Below are 22,279 nucleotides of genomic sequence, written 5' to 3' on the forward strand. Positions count from 1 at the left end.
CTCTCAGAGGGCAGTCTCATCAAACAAAACTTGTAAATATCAGTTCTCAAGTGGACCGCAGAGAGTAGTCTTCACCAGGCACAAGGATGACCCATAGAAAAGAGAGAGCAGGATATGCATCCACTAATTTAATAAGACCAAAACACTCCATATCAAAAGCCTGTGTCCCCTCTGGTATCAGTGAACCATCCTTAATTGTCATGGTTGGAATCACAGAATCCCTCCAATATATCGAGTCTGCACCAACCCTCCTACTCTTTACCCATAATCCAATTCCCATGGCTAATCCACTTAATCTGCATGTCTCTGGATATGATGGGCAATTAGCATGGCCAGCCCACCTAACCTGTGGGAGCAAACTGGAGTACCTGGAGGAAACCCACACAGACCTGGGGAAATGTGCAAACGCCATCACCCATTGGAATTGAACCTTGGTCCCTGGTGCTGTGAGGCAGCAGTGCTATCCACTGAGCCAACATGCCAAAGTTGTATATATTCTTTGTCTAATTAACTAATGTTTTCTATCTGAACACCATTTTCTTCATAAACTCAATGAACTTCCAGAAAATTATTAGCTAACCGTGAGAGCAAGCCCCTATAATGAACAAAATGGTGTGGCCGCACTTGGAGTATTGCGTACAGTTCTGGTTGTCACGCTGTAGGAAGAATGTGGAAGCATTGGAAAGGGTGCAGAGGAGATTAACCAGGATGTTGCCTGGTATGGAGGGAAGGTCTTATAAGGGTAGGATGAGGGAGTTGAGGCTGTTTTTGTAAGAGAGGAGAAGGTTGAGGAGTGACTTAATAGAGACATACAAGATGATCAGGGGATTAGAGAGAGTGGACAGTGAGAGCCTTTTTCCTCAGCTAGTGGTGGCTAGCACATGGGGACATAAGTTTAAATTGAGGGGTGATAGATATCGGATAGATATCAGAGGTAGGTTCTTTACTCAGAGAGTAGTAAGGGCGTGAAACGCCCTGCCTGCAAAAGTCGTAGACTCACCAACTTGAAGGGCATTTAAATGGCCATTGGATAAATATATGAATGATAATGAAATAGTGTCGGTTCGATGGGCTTCTGATTGGTTTCACAGATCGGCGCAACGTTGAGGCTGAAGGGCCAGCACTGCGCTATAATGTTCTATGTTCTAAAATAAATTTATTTTTCCAAGCACACTAAAGAAAGTGTCTTAGTAACTTTGTCATTGTTTATTCTGGGTAGGCATCACTCCCTGTTTCTATGATCCATTTGGGAAAGTGGCTGATTCGCAAATCTCACTAACTCCCGGAGTTGCCACAAAAGTTAAAGATTTTATTAAAATATATGAAGTTCCTAATTTACCTCTCTGATGGAATCAGGGTAGAAAGCACTGATAATTTTCCTGTACTTAACAGGAACAACTGTTTCTTACAAATAATCACCTTCACCATCACTTCTGGATTTAAGGTTAAAGCTGTTTTATTACTTGTTAAAAAGTTTAGTGCTTTGTCCATTTGTAGTTTGTAAATTTAAATTGCGATGTTTGTTTCTGTAGGCTAATTTTTCAGACTATATATCCTTGTATTCCCACCGACTGTCAGTTTTACTTTGCATAGTCATGCAATCTTGCTTTTAAAACAGATGCAGCAGCTCTGAATCAATTTTTATTGGTGATGATAATTTACCTGAACAGTATATTTAACAGAATTGCTGAATAAGAAGATTTGTTTTATACCAGAGTTTTATCAAAATACATTGCAGCTCAAAACTGAGTGACAGTAAAGATTTAAAACTTTTAAAAGTTATAATAATTGATAGACCTTATGTGGCATTCGCCATGGGTAAACTGGGATTTCAATAATAAACTTTGATATTTAGATATAGTTTAGCAACCAAAATATAACAGTATTTCACTTATTATTGTAATACAGAAAACATATTTAAGCAGCCACTGCTATCTCAGGGCAAAAATATTTGCTTTCCTTGTTGACACTGTAACATAGAGATCTCACTGCTGCAATTTTTGTGCGACCATTTACCAAGTACTTTGGAAAATTGAAAGTTCAAATAGTTTTCTTCTTCACTCTGGTTAGTGTATCTACATGTGCCCTCTACTTGAGCCTCATGCATATTTGCTCTTCTGGGAATATAGATTTTATTTGTCTGACAGGATAGTCCGGCAAATTTAGGCTAGTCAGTTTTATTTGATGCGGAAACTTGGAGAACCAACAATTCATTTCAAAACTATTGCTCCCCTGAACCAACATGGGTTGATTATAGAAAGCCAGTATTGATATATTAAGGGAAAATCACATTGACTAATCTGCTGGTGTTTGTTTGAAGAGAGAGCAAAGAAAATTGTCGTGAACAATGTAGTTGATGCAGTGAACACAGACTTTCAAAGGAGATTGAAAGAATGCCACATAATAGACTTATGGACAAAGTTATAGCTCATAGAGTGAAGGGATAGCAGCAACATGGCTATGGAATTGGCTGAGATTTACTGCATATTTTAAGGCTGGAGGGGTTCTCCATCCCAATATATGTAAATGACCCATATCTTATGTATAGGGAACAATTTCAATGTTTGTTCAGGACATTGATCCCAGAAGCATTGTGAATTGTGAAGAAGACAGTGAGGACTTCAAAAAAGCATACAAATGTTGGTGGTGTGGGCAGATGAAGTTCAATGCAGACAAATCTTAGTAAAACGAACACAGAGAGTCAACTTGAAAACGGTTGTAGGTGTGGAGGGACCTGAATATCTTTAACTGAATACAAAAAAACAGATTGAGACAGAATTTGATAAAGCATACAGTAACCTAAGCTTTGTTCATCATGACATAACATACAAGAGCAAGGAGGTTGTGTTGAACTTGTATAAAACTTATATAAAGCACTGTTTCGGCCTCAGCTACAGCATTATATCCAATTTATGGGCACTGCACTTTAGGGAAGATGTGAAGGGAATAGCGAAAATTCAGAAAAGACACAAGAATGCTTTGAGAGATGAAAAACTTCAGTCAAGAAGATTGATTGGAGAGGTTAGGACAGTGGAGAAAAAAATGCTGAGGGGATATTTGATAGAGTCAGTCAAAATCAAAAACAGAACAATAAAGAGAAAATGTTCCTGCTGGTAAAGGATCAGGAGCAAGAGTTTAGATTAAGATAATTGGTAAAAGAAGCAAACCAAACATTAGAAAACCCTTTTCATGCAGCTAGTCATGAGGGTCTGGAATGCACTGCTGAGGTTTTGGTGGAGGTACTTTAGTCAAGGCATTCAGAAAGGAATTAGATAGTTACCTGAAAGGAGATATATGCAGAGCTATGGGGAGAATGTGCAATTGATTTAGTGCCATTCAGTGAACTGCTGCAAACATGACAGGCCGAATGGTCTACTTTTGCTCTATAATATTTTGTAATAATAACTTGATCTTTTTTCACTTTGTAACACAGTCAACTGTAAATTTTATGCCCTATCTACCCCTTAGGTGGTAGAATACCTCATTCTTTTCTTCCTAGTTACACTATAAATTTGGCATTGCAGTTGCATTGGAGCAGAAGAAAGATTGCAGCACTCCTGATTCATACCTACTTTCTACTCATGCACGTGTTCATGTTATTTCTTGCTGAAGGTGCAATAAAATTTGGCAATGGTTTCCAAATTTACAAACTCATTATTTCTGGCATGTACATCGTCTAAGCAATGAAGAAAAACAATATTGAAGAAATGATTTAAATTATTTGATCACTTAACTTTCATCAACAGGACAAACACAAATAATAGCCTTACAGAGAAAAGGGTTAAGTCAGATAATGGAAATTGTTCATGCAGTTGTAGTGTTATATGTGTTTAAAAACCAAACCTTGAATTGGTCAGAATATTGAGTACAGGAGTTGGGAGGTCATGTGCAGCTGTACAGGACATTAGTTATACCACTGTTGGAATATTGCGTGCAATTCCGGTCTCCTTCCTATCGGAAAGATGTTGTGAAACTTGAAAGGGTTCAGAAAATATTTACAAGGATGTTGTCAGGGTTGGAGGATTTGAGCTATAGGGAGAGGCTGAACAGGCTGGGGCTGTTTTCCCTGGAGCATCGGAGGCTGAGGAATGACCTTATAGAGGTTTACAAAATTATGAGGGGCATGGATAGGATAAACAGGTAAAGTCTTTTCCCTGGGGTCAGGGAGTCCAGAACTCGAGGGCATAGGTTTAGAGTGAGAGGGGAAAGATATAAAAGAGATCTAATAGGCCACTGTTTTCACACTGAGGGTGGTACATGTATGGAATGAGCTGCCAGAGGAAGTGGTGGAGGCTGTTACAATTGCAATATTTAAAAGGCATCTGGATGGGTATATGAATAAGAAGGGTTTGGAGGGATATGGGCAGGGTGCTGGCAGGTGGGACGAGATTGGGTTGGGATATCTGGTCGGCATAGATGAGCTGGACCGAAGGGTCTGTTTCCATGTTGTACATCTCCATGACTCTATGACTCAAAACTTGTATGTGGTGTATAAGACAGTATTAGAAATTATCTTAATATTGCAATATGTAGCTGGTGGTTAAATGTTCAACCAGCTATGATAAAAGAGACCTTCAAAAATATTGATCTCAAGCATGGAATGAGATTTTAGGGTGTAACAAAAACAAATTGCTGGAGAAACTCAGCAGGTCTGGTAACATCTGTGGAGAGAAAAAGTCAAGTCGGGTTGCACCTGAACCAGAAGGGCACCAATATCCTGGGGGGGTAGGTTTGCTAGCAATCTTCGGGGGGGGGGTTTAAACTAATTTGGCAGGGGGATGGGATCCGGACTTGTAGTCCAGCAAGTTGACTAGCTGTTTGTCAGGATGTCCAAGAATGTAGGGAGGCTGTGAAGAAGGTAGTACTGACAGGGAATACTTGCGGATACAGAGATGGGTTCAAGTGCGTATACTTCAATGCAAGGAGTATCAAAAATAAAGTGGGTTAACTTAAGGCGTGGATCGGTACCTGGGACTACGATGTTGTGGCCATCACGGAAACGTGGATAGAAGAGGGACAGGAATGGTTGTTGGAGGTTCCTGATTACAGATGTTTCAGTAGGATTAGGAGGGTGGTAAAAAAGGAGGGGGGGTGGTGTTGCTAATTAGAAATGGTATAACGGCTGCAGAAAGGCAGTTTGAGGGGGATCTGCCTTTAGAGGTAGTATGGGCTGAGGTCAGAAATAGGAAAGGTGCAGTCACCTTGTTGGGTGTTTACTATATGCCCCCCAATAGCAGCAGAGATGTGGAGAAACAGATTGGGAAATAGATTTTGGAAAGGTGCAGAAGCCACAGGGTAGTAGTCATGGGCGATTTCAACTTCCCAAATATTGATTGGAAGCTCTTTAGATCAAGTAGATTGGATGGGGCGGTGTTTGTGCAGTGTGTCCAGGAAGCTTTTCTAACTCAGTATGCAGATTGTCCAAACAGAGGGGAGGCCATTTTGGATTTGGTACTCGGTAATGAACCGGGACAAGTGATGGGCTTGTTAGTGGGTGAGCATTTTGGTGATGGTGACCACAATTCTGTGACTTTCACCTTGGTTATGGAGAGAGATAGGTGCGTGCAACAGGGTAGGTTTTACAATTGGGGGAAGAGTAATTACGATGCTGTAAGACAGGATCTGAGGAGCATAAGTTGGGAGCATAGGCTGTCAGGGAAGGATGTCTTGGAAATGTGGAACTTTTTCTAGGAACAGATACGACGTGTCCTTGATATGTATGTACCTGTCAGGCAGGAAAGAAATGGTCGTGTGAGGGAACCTTGGTTGACGAGGGAGGTTGAATGTCTTGTAAGGAGGAAGAAGGAGGCTTACATAAGGTTGAGGAAAGAGGGTTCAGACAGAGCAGTGGAGGGATACAGGGTAGCCAGAAGGGAGCTGAAGAAAGGGATTAGGAGAGCTAAGAGAGGGCATGAAAAATCTTTGGCGGATAGGATCAAGGATAACCCAAAGGCCTTTTATGCGTATGTGAGAAACATGAGAATGACGAGAACGAGGGTAGGTCCAATCAAGGACAGTAGTGGGAGACTGTGTATTGAGTCGGAAGAGATAGGAGAGGTCTTGAATGAGTACTTTTCTTCAGTATTTACGAATGAGAGGGACCGTATTGTTGAAGAGGAGAGTGTGAAACGGACTGGTAAGCTAGAGGAGATACTTGTTAGGAAGGAAGATGTGTTGGACATTTTGAACAACTTGAGGATAGACAAGTCCCCCGGGCCTGATGGGATATATCCTAGGATTATGTGGGAAGCAAGAGAGGAAATTGCAGTACCGTTGGCAATAATCTTTTCATCTTCACTGTCAACGGGGGTGGTACCAGGGACTGGAGAGTGGCGAATGTTGTGCCCCTGTTCAAAAAAAGGGAATAGGGATAACCCCGGGAATTACAGGCCAGTAAGTCTTACTTCGGTGGTAGGTAAAGTAATGGAGAGGGTACTGAGGGATAGGATTTATGAGTATCTGGAAAGACACTGCTTGATTAGGGACAGCCAGCACGGATTTGTGAAGGGTAGGTCTTGCCTTACAAGTCTGATTGAATTCTTTGAGGAGGTGACCAAGCATGTGGATGAGGGTAGAGCAGTGGATATAGTATACATGGTTTTTAGTAAGGCATTTGATAAGGTTCCCCATGGTAGGCTTATGCGGGAAGTCAGGACGCATAGGATAGAGGGAAATTTGGCCAAGTGGATAGAAAACTGGCTAACCGGTCGAAGTCAGAGAGTGGTGGTAGATGGTAAATATTCAGCCTGGAGCCCAGTTACAAGTGGAGTTCCGCAGGGATCAGTTCTGGGTCCTCTGCTGTTTGTAATTTTTATTAATGACTTGGATGAGGGAGTCGAAGGGCGGGTCAGTAAATTTGCAGATGATATGAAGATTGGTGGAGTTGTGGATCGTGAGGAGGGCTGTTGTCGGCTGCAAAGGGACTTAGATATGATGCAGAGCTGGGCTGAGGAGTGGCAGATGGAGTTCAACCCTGCCAAGTGTGAGGTTGTCCATTTTGGAAAGACAAATAAGAATGCAGAATACAGGGTTAACGGTAGGGTTCTTAGTGAGGTGGAGGAACAGAGGGATCTTGGGGTCTATGTTCATAGATCTTTGAAAGTTGCCACTCAGGTGGATAGAGCTTGTAAGAAGGCCTATGGTGTATTAGCGTTCATTAGCAGAGGGATTGAATTCAAGAGTCGTGAAGTGATGTTGCAACTGTACAGGACTTTGGTAAGGCCACATTTGGAGTACTGTGTGCAGTTCTGGTCGCCTCACTTTAGGAAAGATGTGGAAGCTTTGGAGAGGGTGCAGAGAAGATTTACCAGGATGTTGCCTGGAATGGAGAATAGGTCGTACGAGGATAGGTTGAGAGTGCTCGGCCTTTTCTCGTTGGAACGGCGAAGGATGAGGGGTGACTTGATAGAGGTTTATAAGATGATCAGAGGAATAGATAGAGTAGACAGTCAGAAACTTTTTCCTCGGGTACAACAGAGTGTTACAAGGGGACATAAATTTAAGGTGAAGGGTGGAAGGTATAGGGGGGATGTTAGGGGTAGGTTCTTTACCCAGAGAGTGGTGGGGGCATGGAATGCGCTGCCTGTGGGAGTGGTAGAGTCAGAATCTTTGGTGACCTTTAAGCGGCAATTGGATAAGTACATGGATGGGTGCTTAAGCTGGGACAAATGTTCGGCACAACATCGTGGGCCGAAGGGCCTGTTCTGTGCTGTATTGTTCTATGTTCTATGTTCTAAGTCAAGGTTTGGATCTAATGACAGTTCTTCAGACTGTCAGCAATTTCTGTTTTTGCTTCACATTTCCAGCATCCGTAATTATTTTTTTTTGTTTAGATATGAGAATTTGTATTTTCATGTACAAAAATAATGCAGGCGCATTCTTCCTGCCTATATCTGGCCTGTCCAGCCCCATGAGGATTTTATATGTTTCTATGAGATCCTACCTCAATCTTCTAAATTCTCGCAAGTACAAGTCCAGCCGATCCAGTCTTTCTTTGTAAGTCAGTCCTGCCATCCTGAAATCAGTCTGGTGAACTTTCGCTGGTCTCCCTCAATAGCAAGAATGTTGTTCCTCAGACTAGGAAACCAAAACTGCACACGGTATTCAAGGTGTGGCCGCACCAACGCCCTGTACAACTGCAACAAGATATCCTTACTCCTATACTCAAATCCTCTCAGTATGAAGGCCAGTGTGCCATTAGCTTTCCTCACCTCCTGCTGCACCTGCATGCCGATCTTCAGTGGCTGTTGCACCATGACACCCAGGTCTCATTGCACCATATCTTTTCCTGCCACCATTCAGATAGTAATCTGCTTTCCTGTTTTTGTGACCAAAGTGGATAACTCCACATTTATCCACATCATATTGCATTTGCCAAGTACTTGCCCATGCAGTCAGCCTGTCTAAGTCACCTTGCAGCCTCTTAGCATCCTCCTCACAACACACACTGCCACCCAGCATAGTGTCATCTACAAATATAGAGATATTGCATTCAATTCATTTGTCCAAATGATTAATGTATGTTGTGAACAGCTGGGGTCCCAGTACTGAACCCTGCGGTACCCCACTCGTCACTGCCCGCCACTCTGAAAAGGACCCATTAATTCAAACTCTCTTGCTTCCTGTCTGCTAACCAGTCCTCTATCCATGTCAATACATTATCTTTGATACCATGAGCTTTGATTTTGCTTCCTAATCTCTTGTGTGGAACCTCATCAAAAGCCTTTTAAAAGTCAGATACACAGCATCCACTAAAAGGGTTCTGTCCTTGTGGTTTATGTGAAGGTTGATAGGGTGGAAGGTGAGGACCAGGGGGGACAGAATCCCCCCTAGTCCTCACCTTCCACCCTACCAACTTTCACATAAACCGCATCATCCGCTGACATTTCCGCCACCTACAAACGGACCCCACCTCCAGGGATATATTTCCCTCCCCACACCTTTCTGCTTTCCACAAAAACCGTTCCCTCCGTGACTACCTGGTCAGGTCCATGCCCCTAACAACCCACCCTCCCATCCTGGCATCTTCCCCTGCCACTGCAGGAATTGCAAAACTTGCACCCACACCTCCTCCCTCACATCCATCTAAGGCCCCAAAGGAGCCTTCCACATCCATCAAAGTTTCACTTGCACATCCACCAATGTCATTTATTGTATCCATTGCTCCCGATGCGGTCTCCTCTACACTGGGGAGACTGGGTGCCTTCTCGCAGAGCGCTTTAGGGAATATCTCCAGGACATCCGCACCAATCAACACCACCGCCCCGTGGCCAAACATTTCAACCCCCCCACCCCCACTCTGCTGAGGACATGCAGGTCCTGGGCCTCCTCCACCGCCACTCCCTCACCACTCGACGCCTGGAGGAAGAATGCCTCATCTTCCACCTCGGAACACTTCAACCCCAGGGCATCAATGTGGACTTCATCAGTTTCCTCATTTCCGCCCCCCCCCCCCCCCCCCCCCCCCCCCCCACCTTACCCCAGTTCCAACCTTCCAGCTCAGCACCATCCTCATGACCTGTACTACCTGCCAATCTTCCTTCCCACCTATCTGCTGCACCCTCCTCTCTGACCTATCACCTTCATCCCCCCCTCCATCCACCTATTATACTCTTGGCTACCTTCTCATCAGCACCCCCCACCCTCTATCTCTTCACCCCATAGGCTCCCTGTCTTCATTCCTTTGATTTGGAGATGCCGGTGTTGGACTAGGGTGTAAAAAGTTGAAAATCACACAACACCAGGTTATAGTCCAACAGGTTTAATTGGAAGCACACTAGCTTTCGGAGCGACGCTCCTTCATCAGGTGATAGTGGAGGGCTCGATCGTAACACAGAATTTATAGAAAAAATTTACAGTGTGATGTAACTGAAATTATGTATTGAAAAATTGATTGTCTGTTAAGCCTTTCATCTGTTAGAATACAGTGATAATTTCACTTCTATCATGTGTAAATCACAAAACGCCTTTTTTAAAAGTTGCATTCTCGGGTTAGCTGTTAACAATGGTGATATCTAGACAATATGTTGAAGGTGTTGGCCCCCTGTGTTCTCTGTCTATGCCATGATGTTTAGATTGATTTACGGGCGGCACGGTGGCACAGTGGTTAGCACTGCTGCCTCACACCCGGGTTCAATTCCCGACTCAGGCGACTGACTGTGTGGAGTTTGCACGTTCTCCCCGTGGCTCCGTGGGTTTCCTCCGGGTGCTCCGGTTTCCTCCCACAGTCCAAAAATGTGCAGGTCAGGTGAAGTGGCCATGCTAAATTGCCCGTAGTGTTAGGTATAGGGGTAAATGTAGGGGAATGGGTGGGTTGCGCTTCGGCGGGTCGGTGTGGACTTGTTGGGCTGAAGGGCCTGTTTCCACACTGTAAGTAATCTAATCTAATCACCATTGTTAACAGCTAACCCGAGAATGCAACTTTAAAAAAAGGGTTTTGTGATTTACACATGAAAGAAGTGAAACTATCACTGTATTCTAACAGATGAAAGGCTTAACAATCAATTCTTCAACGTATAATTTCAGTTAATTCACACTGTAAATTTTTGCTATAAATTCTGTGTTACGATCGAGCCCTCCACTATTACCTGATGAAGGAGCGTCGCTCCAAAAGCTAGTGTACTTCCAATTAAAGCTGTTGGACTATAACCTGGTGTTGTGTGATTTTTAACTTCATTCCTTTGAAGGGCTTTTGCCCGAAATGTCAATTTTCCTGCTCCTCGGATGCTGCCTGACTGGCTGTTTTTTTCCAGTACAACAGTTTTTGACTATTATCACATTATATGGGCTACATTGAGGCAGGCAGAAGTGAGTACTGCAGATGCTGGAAATCAGAGTCTAGATTAGAGTGGTGCTGGAAAAGCACAGCAGGTCAGGCAGCATCCGAGAAGCAGTAGAATCATGTTTCGAGCATAAGCTCTTCATCAGGAATGTTCCTGACTGCACTCATGTAGGATCACAGCAGCAGGCCTGGGATCACGATAGTGTGTTGGTGGCAGGTAACAGGCAGTGTTCCAGCAACCCTCAGTACAAGCTCAAAGAACAACATTTGATGCTTGGGGACCCTACAGCCCATTAAACAGAAGGGGTCAGGGCTGTAGATCACAGGGAACATTCGTGATGAAGAGTTTATGCCCGAAACGTCGACTCTCCAGCTCCTCGGACGCTGCCTGATTGGCTGTGCTTTTCCAGCACCATACTTTTTGACTCTGATCTCCAACGTCTGCAGTCCTCACTTTCTCCTAATGTGATAATGGATCTAGCGGTAGGTGAGAATGGGTAATTGTGCTAAAAGCAATCCATGGTGTAGCCAGACAAGATGTGGGATGGAATAAAAATCATAGAAGGATAGAGTCTGGCTCAAAAGTTATTGAACTCGATGTTGAGTCCTAAAGGCTGCAGGGTCCCCAAGCATAAAATATTGTTCTTTGACCTGGCACTTAAGGTTGCTGGAACACTGCCTATTGCCTGCTTCTTCAACACACTATCGTGCTGAAAAATGTGTTCGTGGAAAAGCGCAGCAGGTCAGGCAGCATCCAAGGAGCAGGGGAATCGACGTTTCAGGTATAAGCCCTTCTTCAGGAATGAGGTTGAGAGCCTCGGAAGGTGGGGGAGATGAATGGAAGGGGAGTGGGACTGGGGGGGAAGGTAGCGGAGAGTGCAATAGGTGGATGGAGGTGGAGGTAATGGTGATAGGTCGGAAGGGAGGGTGGAGCGGATTAGTGGGAAGGAAGATGGACAGGTGGGGCAGATCATGAGGCCGGTGCTAAGCTGGAAGGTTGGAACTGGGATAAGGTGGGGGGGATTGGGAAATAAGGAAACTTTTATTTGTTTATTTATTTGGTCAGGTCATGCACAAAACATGTACATTGTTCCACCTAACCAATGCTACATATTTTTCCTTATCTCTTCTAACTGTACAATCCCAGGATGGTTGAAGCACGTAGATGCTAATTATAAACGCACATAGGTTAAGACTCAGGTTTCTGACAATGTTTACTGCGTAACTCTTCTGCAAGTCTGTATTATTTGGTTTGCTGGATAGTTGAAATATTTTTAACTGATCACAAAGAAAGGGTATCGAGAATGAAATTTAGGCATTATTTTATTAGCTTTATTTTATTTAAATATATTTGCATACATCCTAAATTAATGGGCAAGGATTTGGTTTCTTCAGTCACAAGATTGTGCTCAGCAGTTATGGCCTTCTTGGATAGCAACCACGTAATGTCTTGGGGTTTTCTGTTTTCTGAGAAACTTAATTTGATATGAAAGGAGTCACTTTGCAGAAATGGCTGTAGTGTAAGAGTTTAACTGTATTCTCATGTTGTTACTATAAGTGCCAAGTAATTTGAAGAAAAATATGTTTACATTGATTTCTGTTAAAGTATTATCACAAAACTTATTTATGATGTACATTCTATGAAGAAACCAATGTTATTGATGTATTTTTGTACAGTATGTATGTATATGTATGGTTATATATTTCCAATGTGTATGTACATATGGAATTAGTCATATAACCTGGCTAGTATGTTGTCGTTATTGGTTATACTACAAGAGCTTTCTGTGTGTATGGTGTTTGTCTCTGGATCACTGCTAAATAGAGCATTTTATTTCACTCTGAGAAATTGTGGTAATGTGAGAGCAATAGAAACACAATCTGCCTGCTTTTAGAAATCAAGTGAAGTTATTTATTGAATATTTTTTATTACTTCTTAAACAGGGGCTTAAATCTCTTGTGGCATTGAACTGTGACTCAGATTAAGCTGGGAGATAAAAAGAATGTAAAATGGAAGGGGATTAAATATGAGTTCAAACACTCCAATGTTTTGCACTCATCATAACACTCAGCCACTCCAGCATCCCATGATTCTTATAGTTCAGCTAAGACCTTCTTATTACTTTATTGAGCAGGTATTTTTTAACTTTAAAAATATACTTTATTCCTAAAAATATTGTTGTGGGGAAAAACACCAGTCTCGGAGTCAAATGACAAAGTTTACTGCACAAGGAAATACCGGAGCTCCGGGGAGAGAAAGACACCAACAGCTCAGTGGTCAGCTGCAAGTCTTCTCACGACCCGGAGCACATGTCAAGAAACTTTTATACCTCTTGTGATACAATAGGTCAGTGATGAGATTATTGTCTTTATAACATGTTTTGTTTATGGCAGTCATTGCAGAATCTTTGATAGTTTTGATACAGTATTTGTCAGTTCCAATACAGCCTTTGTTAATTTCCAAGTGGTCATTGTCAGTTTCAGTGTAGACATTGTCAGTTTCAATGTCTGTACGGAAATCCTTTGCTGTAGTAATGGGTGCTAATTCCTCTTCTAGAGAAGGACGATTACTGCAGCCCTGGCTATTAGCATTTTGTATTGAGTCTGTATCAAGCTGTAATTATTTCTATCAAAGGTATTGGCTCATGTGTATTCTCTCCACCACCCGCCTGAAACTAATTAACTGGGTTGTGAGTGCATTGTGCTGGCCACAGGCAGTGTCTGTATCTTCTGTGCTGTTTCTCTCCATATTGTGATCCGGCGGCCATCAAGTGTGTCAAGTTGACCAACTGATGGCTCAGCGCACATCTTGTGTGGCCGTTTGCCTAGTGTCACCCTGTCCCGTGCCATCTCCCTCTTCAATATCTTTATATACATATAGTCACCAAAGCAATTCAGTTCTGTACAGTAGCATATGAAGAAACAACCAAAAAGTAGGGTTTCACTTTATCCAGCAAAGGCATTCCATAGTTGTATGAGACTATATTTACATATATTTGTGCCACCGGAGTCCGATAACTGAATGGACCCCCATTTACCTTCAGCAGAAAGACCTTAGATGGTGGTCTTTCCCCACTGCGCCTTGGTGGCAGCTGCCCCAAGCTTTAGTGTGTCTCACAGAACGTAGTCCTAGACCACGGAATGAGCTAGTCTGCAACTCTCTGTTGGGGTCAACTCCTTGATCTGGAAGACCAACAAGTTTTAGGCAGACCAAAGAGTGTCTTTCACTGAATTGATGGTCTTCAAGTGCAGTTGATGTTTGTCTCGGTGTATCCCTTGGAACAGATCATAGAGCATAGAGTCCTGCTTCATAGAGCTGCTCAGGATGAACCTCAACAAAATCCACTGCAGCTGCTTCAAGGACAACGTATGGTGGCATAGACTGACCAGGTATACATGAAGGACGTCACAGGTAATGCTTTTCACGAGCCAAGTGATGACCTGGTACTTTGTGAAAGGTTCTGGATGATGACGCATTCTGCAAAATGACTTTGACAGGCTGATCATGGAACAACTCGTCAAGATCCACCCGCTCCTTTTCCCTCAGGGTCTTGAGGATGCTACATGTTGACCTATTCCTGATAGCCATGTGAAAAAAGATGTTTTTCTTTGCAAATTTCTCCACGAAGGACAGGTGATATGGAATAGTCCAACTACTTGGAGTGTTCCATGACAACAAGGTGAGACCCATCCTTTGCAACATCAGGAACAAGTGAACCTTAGCACAAAATGATACTAAGTGGTTGCGTACTGAGGTTTAACGCACAGCCTGATGCAGCCACACACAAAGGTGGCCACCAGGATAAGGGCAGCACTGGGTACAGCCCTGCCCCCACCCCCGCCCCACATATCCAGAGTTTTGTGCATGGTGTCACTGCGGACACGACCCATCTTAGATCTTCAGATGAAGTGCAAGATTGCTTGGGTGATTGCAACAGCACCGGGAGTGAATTAATTTATGAGTAACGCAATTACAATTGTCCCACCTGTTTGTTGAAGTAACCCAGAAAAGATTGCTGGATAAGTCACATTACAGTATAGCTTAGTAATGTGCTTTACAAGAAAATAGACTGCAATAACCATGTAAGAAGAAGTATTTGTTAGAAATTATTTTAAAAATAGCTGATTTTCTAAACTCAAAAAATACTTGATATTTCCTCTTTATCTCTTTGTACATATTTTCTGCCCTCTCCTTTTCGGATCCCAGACTTGCTAGTAGCTTTTTGGTACCTCACCCAATTAGCTATTCTTGAGGAATAAAAAGGTTTATCAGTATTCGGTCATCCAATACCTTAGGCAGCTCTGCCACTGGAGACAAGGATGGTTTAATGTATTGTGGTTATTTAATTTACAAACAAATAATAAGGTATAGAATTTCTAAAGTACATTATGTGGATAAAAAAAGGCTCCAGAAAGTGTTAAAAAATAATTTCAGTATTCATCAGATACTATTTATTGATATGTTTATAATAAAGAAATGACAGTGATGTGATTTGTCTAATATTAGATGCCACCAGTTTATAGTTATTGAGAGAGGATTAACACAAAATTGACGAGAAACAATTAATCACGGTAAAACATCACAAAATTAGCTCTGAGGAAACCAGGAAATTTGGATTATTTTCACTTTCCCACGTATCACAGACATGTAGCGTCTCGCAATGCTCAGTAGATGGCAATTACGAGTCCAAATTGGGGTAAGCCCAGTTACAACTGAACTGGGAAAATACTGGATTCCATTAGCAGTGTACCAGGACATGCATTTGCCCACTAAGAGTTTCCATTTATCCCTCCAGGAAAGGCAATAATTTGTTTTTCTCCATAATGTTCCAACAAGATAAGAAGAATGGGTGTGGGTGGATTACTCTTCGGAAGGTCAGTGTGGATTTGTTGGGCCAAAGGGCTGTTTCCACACTGTAGGGATTCTATGATTCTATGAAAAGATTTCACTGTTGGTTTGGAATTTGACTGAAGTATAACCTGTAGTGTTTCCATTTGCCTAACAGAATTGATCTTAAGATGTCTGACCTGTGGGAAGCCCTCAGATTAAGCAGAAAATAACAGCTCCCTATTCTACTTCCACCCCAATCCATGCCATAGCCTCCCATCCATCAGCTAACATACATAGCTGTTTTGCCATCTAGTCATGAAGAGTCCATCGAGAATATTTCTGCACTTTATCCTCGTACTCCTGCAATTTTATTTATCTCAAGTGCCCACCCAATTTCCATTGATCGTCTCCACTTCTCATTGGCGCTGAGTTCCAGATTGTTACCACACTCTAATAAAAATTAAATCTTCCAGTTTGTGAATTGCAATTCATCTGATTATATGGTGGACGCCAGTCACTAAACAATACAATTGACACTGTCTCTGATTATTAAATCTTTTACATTTATGTTTTTGTTGGCAGGAGTAGTTGATCAGCAGGTGCCTGTTGAAACTTCTACTTTTTTTGGGTTTCTGAACTTAAGGAGGAGTCAGAAGCACATTTTCTAATGCAGCTGCCACCAGCGCAGTTAAGTTAGCTTTTCACCATTATTTGCCATGGCAGAAAGAGCTGCTCTTTTAAATTACATTCCATCCTTCATCCACAAAAAGTATGCATGCATTGGTGGTTGCATTCAAAATCACAAAATATAACATGGAAATGTCCAAAACCCAAATGTTGTCTGCTCTCGTGTGCCTTTTTATATATATTATTGTTAGTTATGTTTTCTAAACCTCAATGCAAGTGTTCCAGTAGGTATTATCAAAATATTACAATTGAGTTAAGAGACTATTATATTTAATTTTGTAAAGGATCTCGATATGTTAGTCAGCCTGCGAACAAGACAGACGTGGATGTCGAGTTTGAGGGACCATTGATGAAAACGGAAGTACCAGGACCGAAATCGCGGGTATGTCAATTAGACATATTCTGAAATTATAGCAAATAAATTTTCAAAAATTGATGCATTAGTGTCACAATATCATGCTTCGTATTATCTGTTCAATATGGAATTAAAATTCCAGAACTTCAGTTGGTTCTTGGTAATAAGTGATGGTGAAAGTCAGCTTTTAAAACTGTCATCTAGTTAAACTTGAAACTCTTAACTATTGCTGTAAGATTAATTTGAATCCACATTTGAATGTGTAAAGATACTTGGAGCACATTGATTAATAGAGTGATAATGAGATCACTGATTAATGCTACTTTCATGTCAATTTGCTGATTCCATTTGGTTGTTTGTATTTTTAAAGTATTTTTTATCTCTCAAGGTCGTTGACTCTCTTGCTGTAGTGGGATTGTATGTTTTTCATATATTGCAGGATCCATACATCTGGTGAGAATATGTTAGTGAATTAACTTTGACATGGCAGAGCTTCACAACATATATAGATTATATTTCATGTGTGATCTTTAAGTATCATCATGCTATTTGATCACAGGAACATCACAGATACATTTGATTTCTACCAGATATCCACACAAGATTCTCTTTAAGGAGACTTCAAATTCCACTTGTTTCCACTTGTTTTCTTTTCCATACTTAACCAAGTCACTTAACATTATTTCAAGTGAGATCAGGCAACTTCGCAAAGTCCAGGACTGAACCTGGGAACTTTCTAGTCAACACAGTGCAACAATTCACTGAATAAGTTCATTAGATCATGAGGGCAGCTGGTAAGTCACCTATTTATGGAATGAATTTTGATTCTGACAACAACAGAACCAGTGCTCATGTGCAAAGTGTTTGTTCCCACTTGTGGATCTAATTAACCTTCACTTATATTAGGAGAAAATGTCAGGAAGGCCAGCTGCATTGGTACAGCATCTTGTGACATTGTTGAAATATATGGAAGTGTCCCACATGGTAGACTACTTTTCTGAAATATTGTAGCAGATCTGACAGCGAATGCCCACAAACAAGAATAATCAGCTTGGTTGCGGGAAAGATGTTGGATGGGAAGAATGCCCTGTTCATTTTTTGTTAGTGCCACCGGATCCTTCAAGACCACCCTGATCAAGCAGCTAATACAGGGCTGCATTGTTGACTGAACACTGTGTGGACCTTGAAAACTAAAACATCTGACCCAGAGGCAAGGGTATTACCAACTGAGCCCAGCTGACACACTGTAGATGTCATCATTATTCAAAGCTGTTTTACAGTGTGACTGAGTTTGGCTGACTTGGTTTGAAATGCTGCCAGCCTATTCATTTAGCCATTTGGTGGCAGAAAATGAATCAGTTGGTGGCAGAAAATGAATCCCTGATCATTGACAGTACCACTACCTTTAACAACAATAGCACAGTGTTTTCACATATCTGATTTCCTCCCAGTGTGCTTTTAAGTTTTAATAACATTTAAATTTGTTATATGCTATTAAAACTTTTGCATCTGTTCTAGAAATTCTCTGTGCTATGCATCATTGTCTTTCCCATAAGTAAAGATTATGCCAATAATGACCAGGAGTTTCTTTAAAATAACTAACCTCTAAATGGAGAATCACATGGCTGGGAGCTGAATGGATGAGATCTCTCAGCTCTATGAACTAAGCTCTACAATCCTTCCTATCAATCTTCCAGTCTTCCAAAAGAATATGATGCAATAATAAATATGAAATAACATGTGGAGGTCTGGTTGGCTTAGCTAGCACGTGATTCACAATAATGCCCACAGCGTAGGTTCAGTTCCTGATCTGGCTGAGGCAGACTTAGGATCTGCCTCTTTGGCCTGTCCCTGAGCATGGAAAGCAATGGCACCCACCATTGACAAAAAAAAACAGTGCCATGGAAGCACGTCAGGCTGAAACCTCAGCAGGAAGTGAGCCAAAGACCTGCCTTTAGCTCCAGCACTCGTGAATGAATGAATCTCACATATAGAATATCAGTTATAGCAATTCTTCAACATAAATTCAGTTGCTACTTATAATATAAAACATTATAGGGTGCCTCATGACTACAGTCTCTGGATTTAAAATATTAATGAAACAGACAATCTGAGCTCGTTGATTGCTTAAATCCTTATACTATTTTATTCCAGCAGAACGTACCAATTTGACTGGGACAAGGATGGGGTTAGCAATTGACAGCCTTCTTGCCTTGAGGCAAGCCAGTAGATATTCAAATTAAATTAATTGTTCCTATAAGCCCTTGGTAACTAACTTGTGTTGATTTTGAAATAAATTGTTATTCTAAAACATCATCAAATAAGAAGACATCTTCTCCCCCATGCTCTTCGAGTATTGGCTGGACTGTGCACTCATTTGCGTGGAGCCCAGGCATTCTGGCAAAATGGCACGAAAAAAATCCTGAAGCATCGTATATGCATTGGAAGATTTAAAAAGCTGCATTAGTATCAGTGGCAATACTGTAATACCAAGCACTCCTTTGGAGGTATCAGGATTCAACTAAGAAGGAACATTGCTTGTAGTGAAATGGTAGTTAGCACCCCAACAGCAAATGTAGCAAGTACTGTTGGACCTGCAGCCACTCATTGCGCCTAAGCAATGTGGCCTGCTGCTGTTTGATATGTGCATATCTTCCAGGAAGGGCTGGTAGCTGGAAATAAACTTTGACAGAGGTACATTACAAAGCTATTGTTCTTTTGGGGCTGTTTGCAAAAAAACTGCTTGTGCAAGCAATCCACATTTTGCACACAAGCTATTTTTAAAAATTTACATATGTTTTCAATTCTCAGGAAATGGTTTCCTGAATAAATTTCAGCTGGGTTCTGAGGGCAATGCCTCCCAAACTAGTTCCCTCTATGGTCCCATTTTGAGGCTTGAAAGATGTTGCAGCTCCTCAGTGAGGGCTTTCAGAATGGGAGAATAGCCATAATAACTTGGTCAGATTTCCACAGTTGTACATTGCTACCTCAGAGTTCACCATCTCAAATTTTCAGCTTGGAACCCCTCTTGAAGTCCTGATCTACACCTCTCCTGGGCAATTCCTCAATAATTGCTTTAAAAGAAGACAAACAGGCTGGAATTTTATGCACCCATCCCAGGAGAGGTGGCTGGATTTTGAGGGGCAGGTGCCAGGGATCCATGAAATAGAGTGGCATCTGAGGGGTATGTGCCAGTTCACCACCACTTCCTCTGGAATTTTACCAGCAAGCGGGTAAGTTGTCACATACCTGCCCATGTTTGGGCCAATTAAGGCCCTTAACTAACCAGCTAATGCCCAATTGAAACCTCACCCCCCCCGCAACCACTGTTCCAGGGTTTTACACCTTGTATACAACAGAGGACACTACCCCTTCAACTCCTTCCAACCAGCAGTTGCCATCCCATTTTGTCCCTCATTAGGATCCCAGTAGTGGCCCCCCAGAACCTCGCTGGTGCCTGCATTTCCAGTTCCAGCAAAACCACCCTGTCTTCATGGTTATCTGCCCCTTCTATTTTAAATGACCAGTAGCTCAGGGCTTGTGGAGGTGGAATATCCGCCCACCTGGGACAAAAGGCGCATGCTCAGCCGGTTAACAACCCTACCCATTGTTAAATCTGAGCACAACTTGCTGGCCTGGCAGAGACAGGCCTTCCCAAATTTTTCCCACCTGGGGCCAGGCTTGGGAAACAAGGGAGGCGTTAGTGCAGATGGGTGGGGTGGAAGAGCCAATGCCTCCAATACAAATTCTTAAAATTTAAGAGAAATTTATACATTGTTTTTAAAAAATGTTTCCAAAGACATTAAGCTGATCGGCCATAACATTTTGTGTGTCTGACTAGTAATCTGCTGCACAAAGAGTACAGTCATACAGCCAAATGTTAGCTTTCCTGATGGACCCAGTGGGCAAATGATGAGAATGATGATATAGTATTAAATTCTGTGAGTCAGAAAAACTGGGTTCAACTGCTGGTCCTGTGTTTGTCTTTATGAAGCAAATGACCTCGAAGCTCAGTATGTAATAGCAGTGACCTGCACAGTTATAGGCAAGATGTCAGGTTTACTCTTACTCTGTGTTGTTGGCAAATCTCAGACTGGAAAAGAGTTGAGATTCAACTTAGAATGGTAACCTGAGACCTGAGCAAGGGAACGTTGGTATTCTCCCTGCCAGGCAGTCCTGCAAGGAATCGGAGTCAGGAAGAGAACAAGCTGATTAATTCACGTTGTTTATCATAATTTTAATTTCCTTTTAGACCAGGAGTACTTCTTTGAGATCGACAAGAAAGCTTTAAGCCTCCCCTACTCTGGATTCCTTCTCAGCCTGGGACATTTTCATGTCCCTTCTCCAAACCATATACTTTCTTTGGTGCTGGTCACTGATCCCTTTGGTTTTAACAGCCATATCATTGCCTCTCAGCTTCCCAGCTGCTTTGGTCATGAACTGAGCAGTTAAGTCAACCATATGGGTGCAAAATATGTCAGACCTGTCTACTGTCTCTCCTGAAGGCACACTTCACCTGCTACACTGTTTTCCCACCTGGAGTAAAGTTCAAGGCCAATTGTTGTACAACATGGGAGGTGACAAAAAGAAAAGTTGCAATTCCTCGGGTTACTCAAAGCAGAGACTTTGCATGAGACATGACTTTGCATGAGAAGTCTTTTAAGTAACTGTTCAGGAGATAACTTGTGTGAAGCAGGGTGATATGGAAGAGACCAGATTGCTGCCAGTGCCTAGAAAGCATAGTGTGTGTGCAGGCAAGGAAGGACTGTTCTATGTTGTTTCACATTTTTGTTATTTTCTGTACTGATGTTTTCTCAGTTCTATGATTTTTATGTGTGTGTCTGATTATTTACAGGAGTTAATGAAGAAGCTGAATGAGTTACAGGTGAGCTTATTGATGTTTTATAATGTTAATGATAACGTTATTTGCTTGGGAGAACTTTGGAATTGGGGAAAACTTTGCATAGTCATTATGTTTAATAGCTGACGTGAATCAAGGCTTTTGCATCAAAATGTCATGTGATTAATTAACCTGAAACTGTACAGTTAATTTAAAATGTTACTTCTAGCAACAATTTATTTCTCACAAAAATGTATTTTATTTTGCCACAGCGTATTAAGAATACAGCCATTGTTTTTAATACTCTAATTGTATTACAGCATATTTTCAGGAAATCAATTGATAATGTTCTTGGAGACTGCCAGTGGAGGCTATCTACCTTATTTATTTCTTTTAAGACTGAATACACAATAGAAAAGCAACAATATGGTTCTTTTAAGTCACAAATTTGGGTCTTCCATTTGCTCTCCCATTGTCAGTGCCTGGTGCATATCTGTATAGATAGTGAGTGATAAAGGACACTGCATTGTGCACAGGTGAGCTAAGTCATTCCCCTACTTGTGAAGATGGCAGATTGTGCTCCTCACGGGTCCATGTGATATCTGTGGGGAGATGGATGTTGCCGCCAATTCTCTCTGCTTGACTGGATCTAAGATTTTATTAGTTTAGAATGAATTTTAACAAAAAGAGCTCGTCTTAACAAGGTATAGTTTATTGTATAGTAACATGACAACTTGAGTGAAAACTAACTTTAATATATATGTGTACATTGTGACAGTTTTAAAA

The 22,279-nt window shown here is 41.8% G+C and overlaps 1 protein-coding gene across 1 annotated transcript in view; it reads left to right on the forward strand.

Annotated features, from left to right (window-relative positions):
• abat (4-aminobutyrate aminotransferase) overlaps window positions 1–22,279 on the forward strand; it is a 177,728-nt gene that overhangs the window by 51,360 nt on the left and 104,089 nt on the right. The window contains exons 3-4 of the mRNA XM_043711576.2: window positions 16,583–16,680; window positions 21,509–21,538. Of these exons, the coding sequence (XP_043567511.1) occupies window positions 16,583–16,680; window positions 21,509–21,538 (128 nt within the window). The remainder of the gene's footprint in view (window positions 1–16,582; window positions 16,681–21,508; window positions 21,539–22,279) is intronic.

Source organism: Chiloscyllium plagiosum, unplaced genomic scaffold (genome assembly GCF_037043375.1).
Source record: "Chiloscyllium plagiosum isolate Xiang-an unplaced genomic scaffold, Cpla_swu_hap1 HiC_scaffold_20, whole genome shotgun sequence".
In the NCBI taxonomy this organism is placed as follows: domain Eukaryota; kingdom Metazoa; phylum Chordata; class Chondrichthyes; order Orectolobiformes; family Hemiscylliidae; genus Chiloscyllium; species Chiloscyllium plagiosum.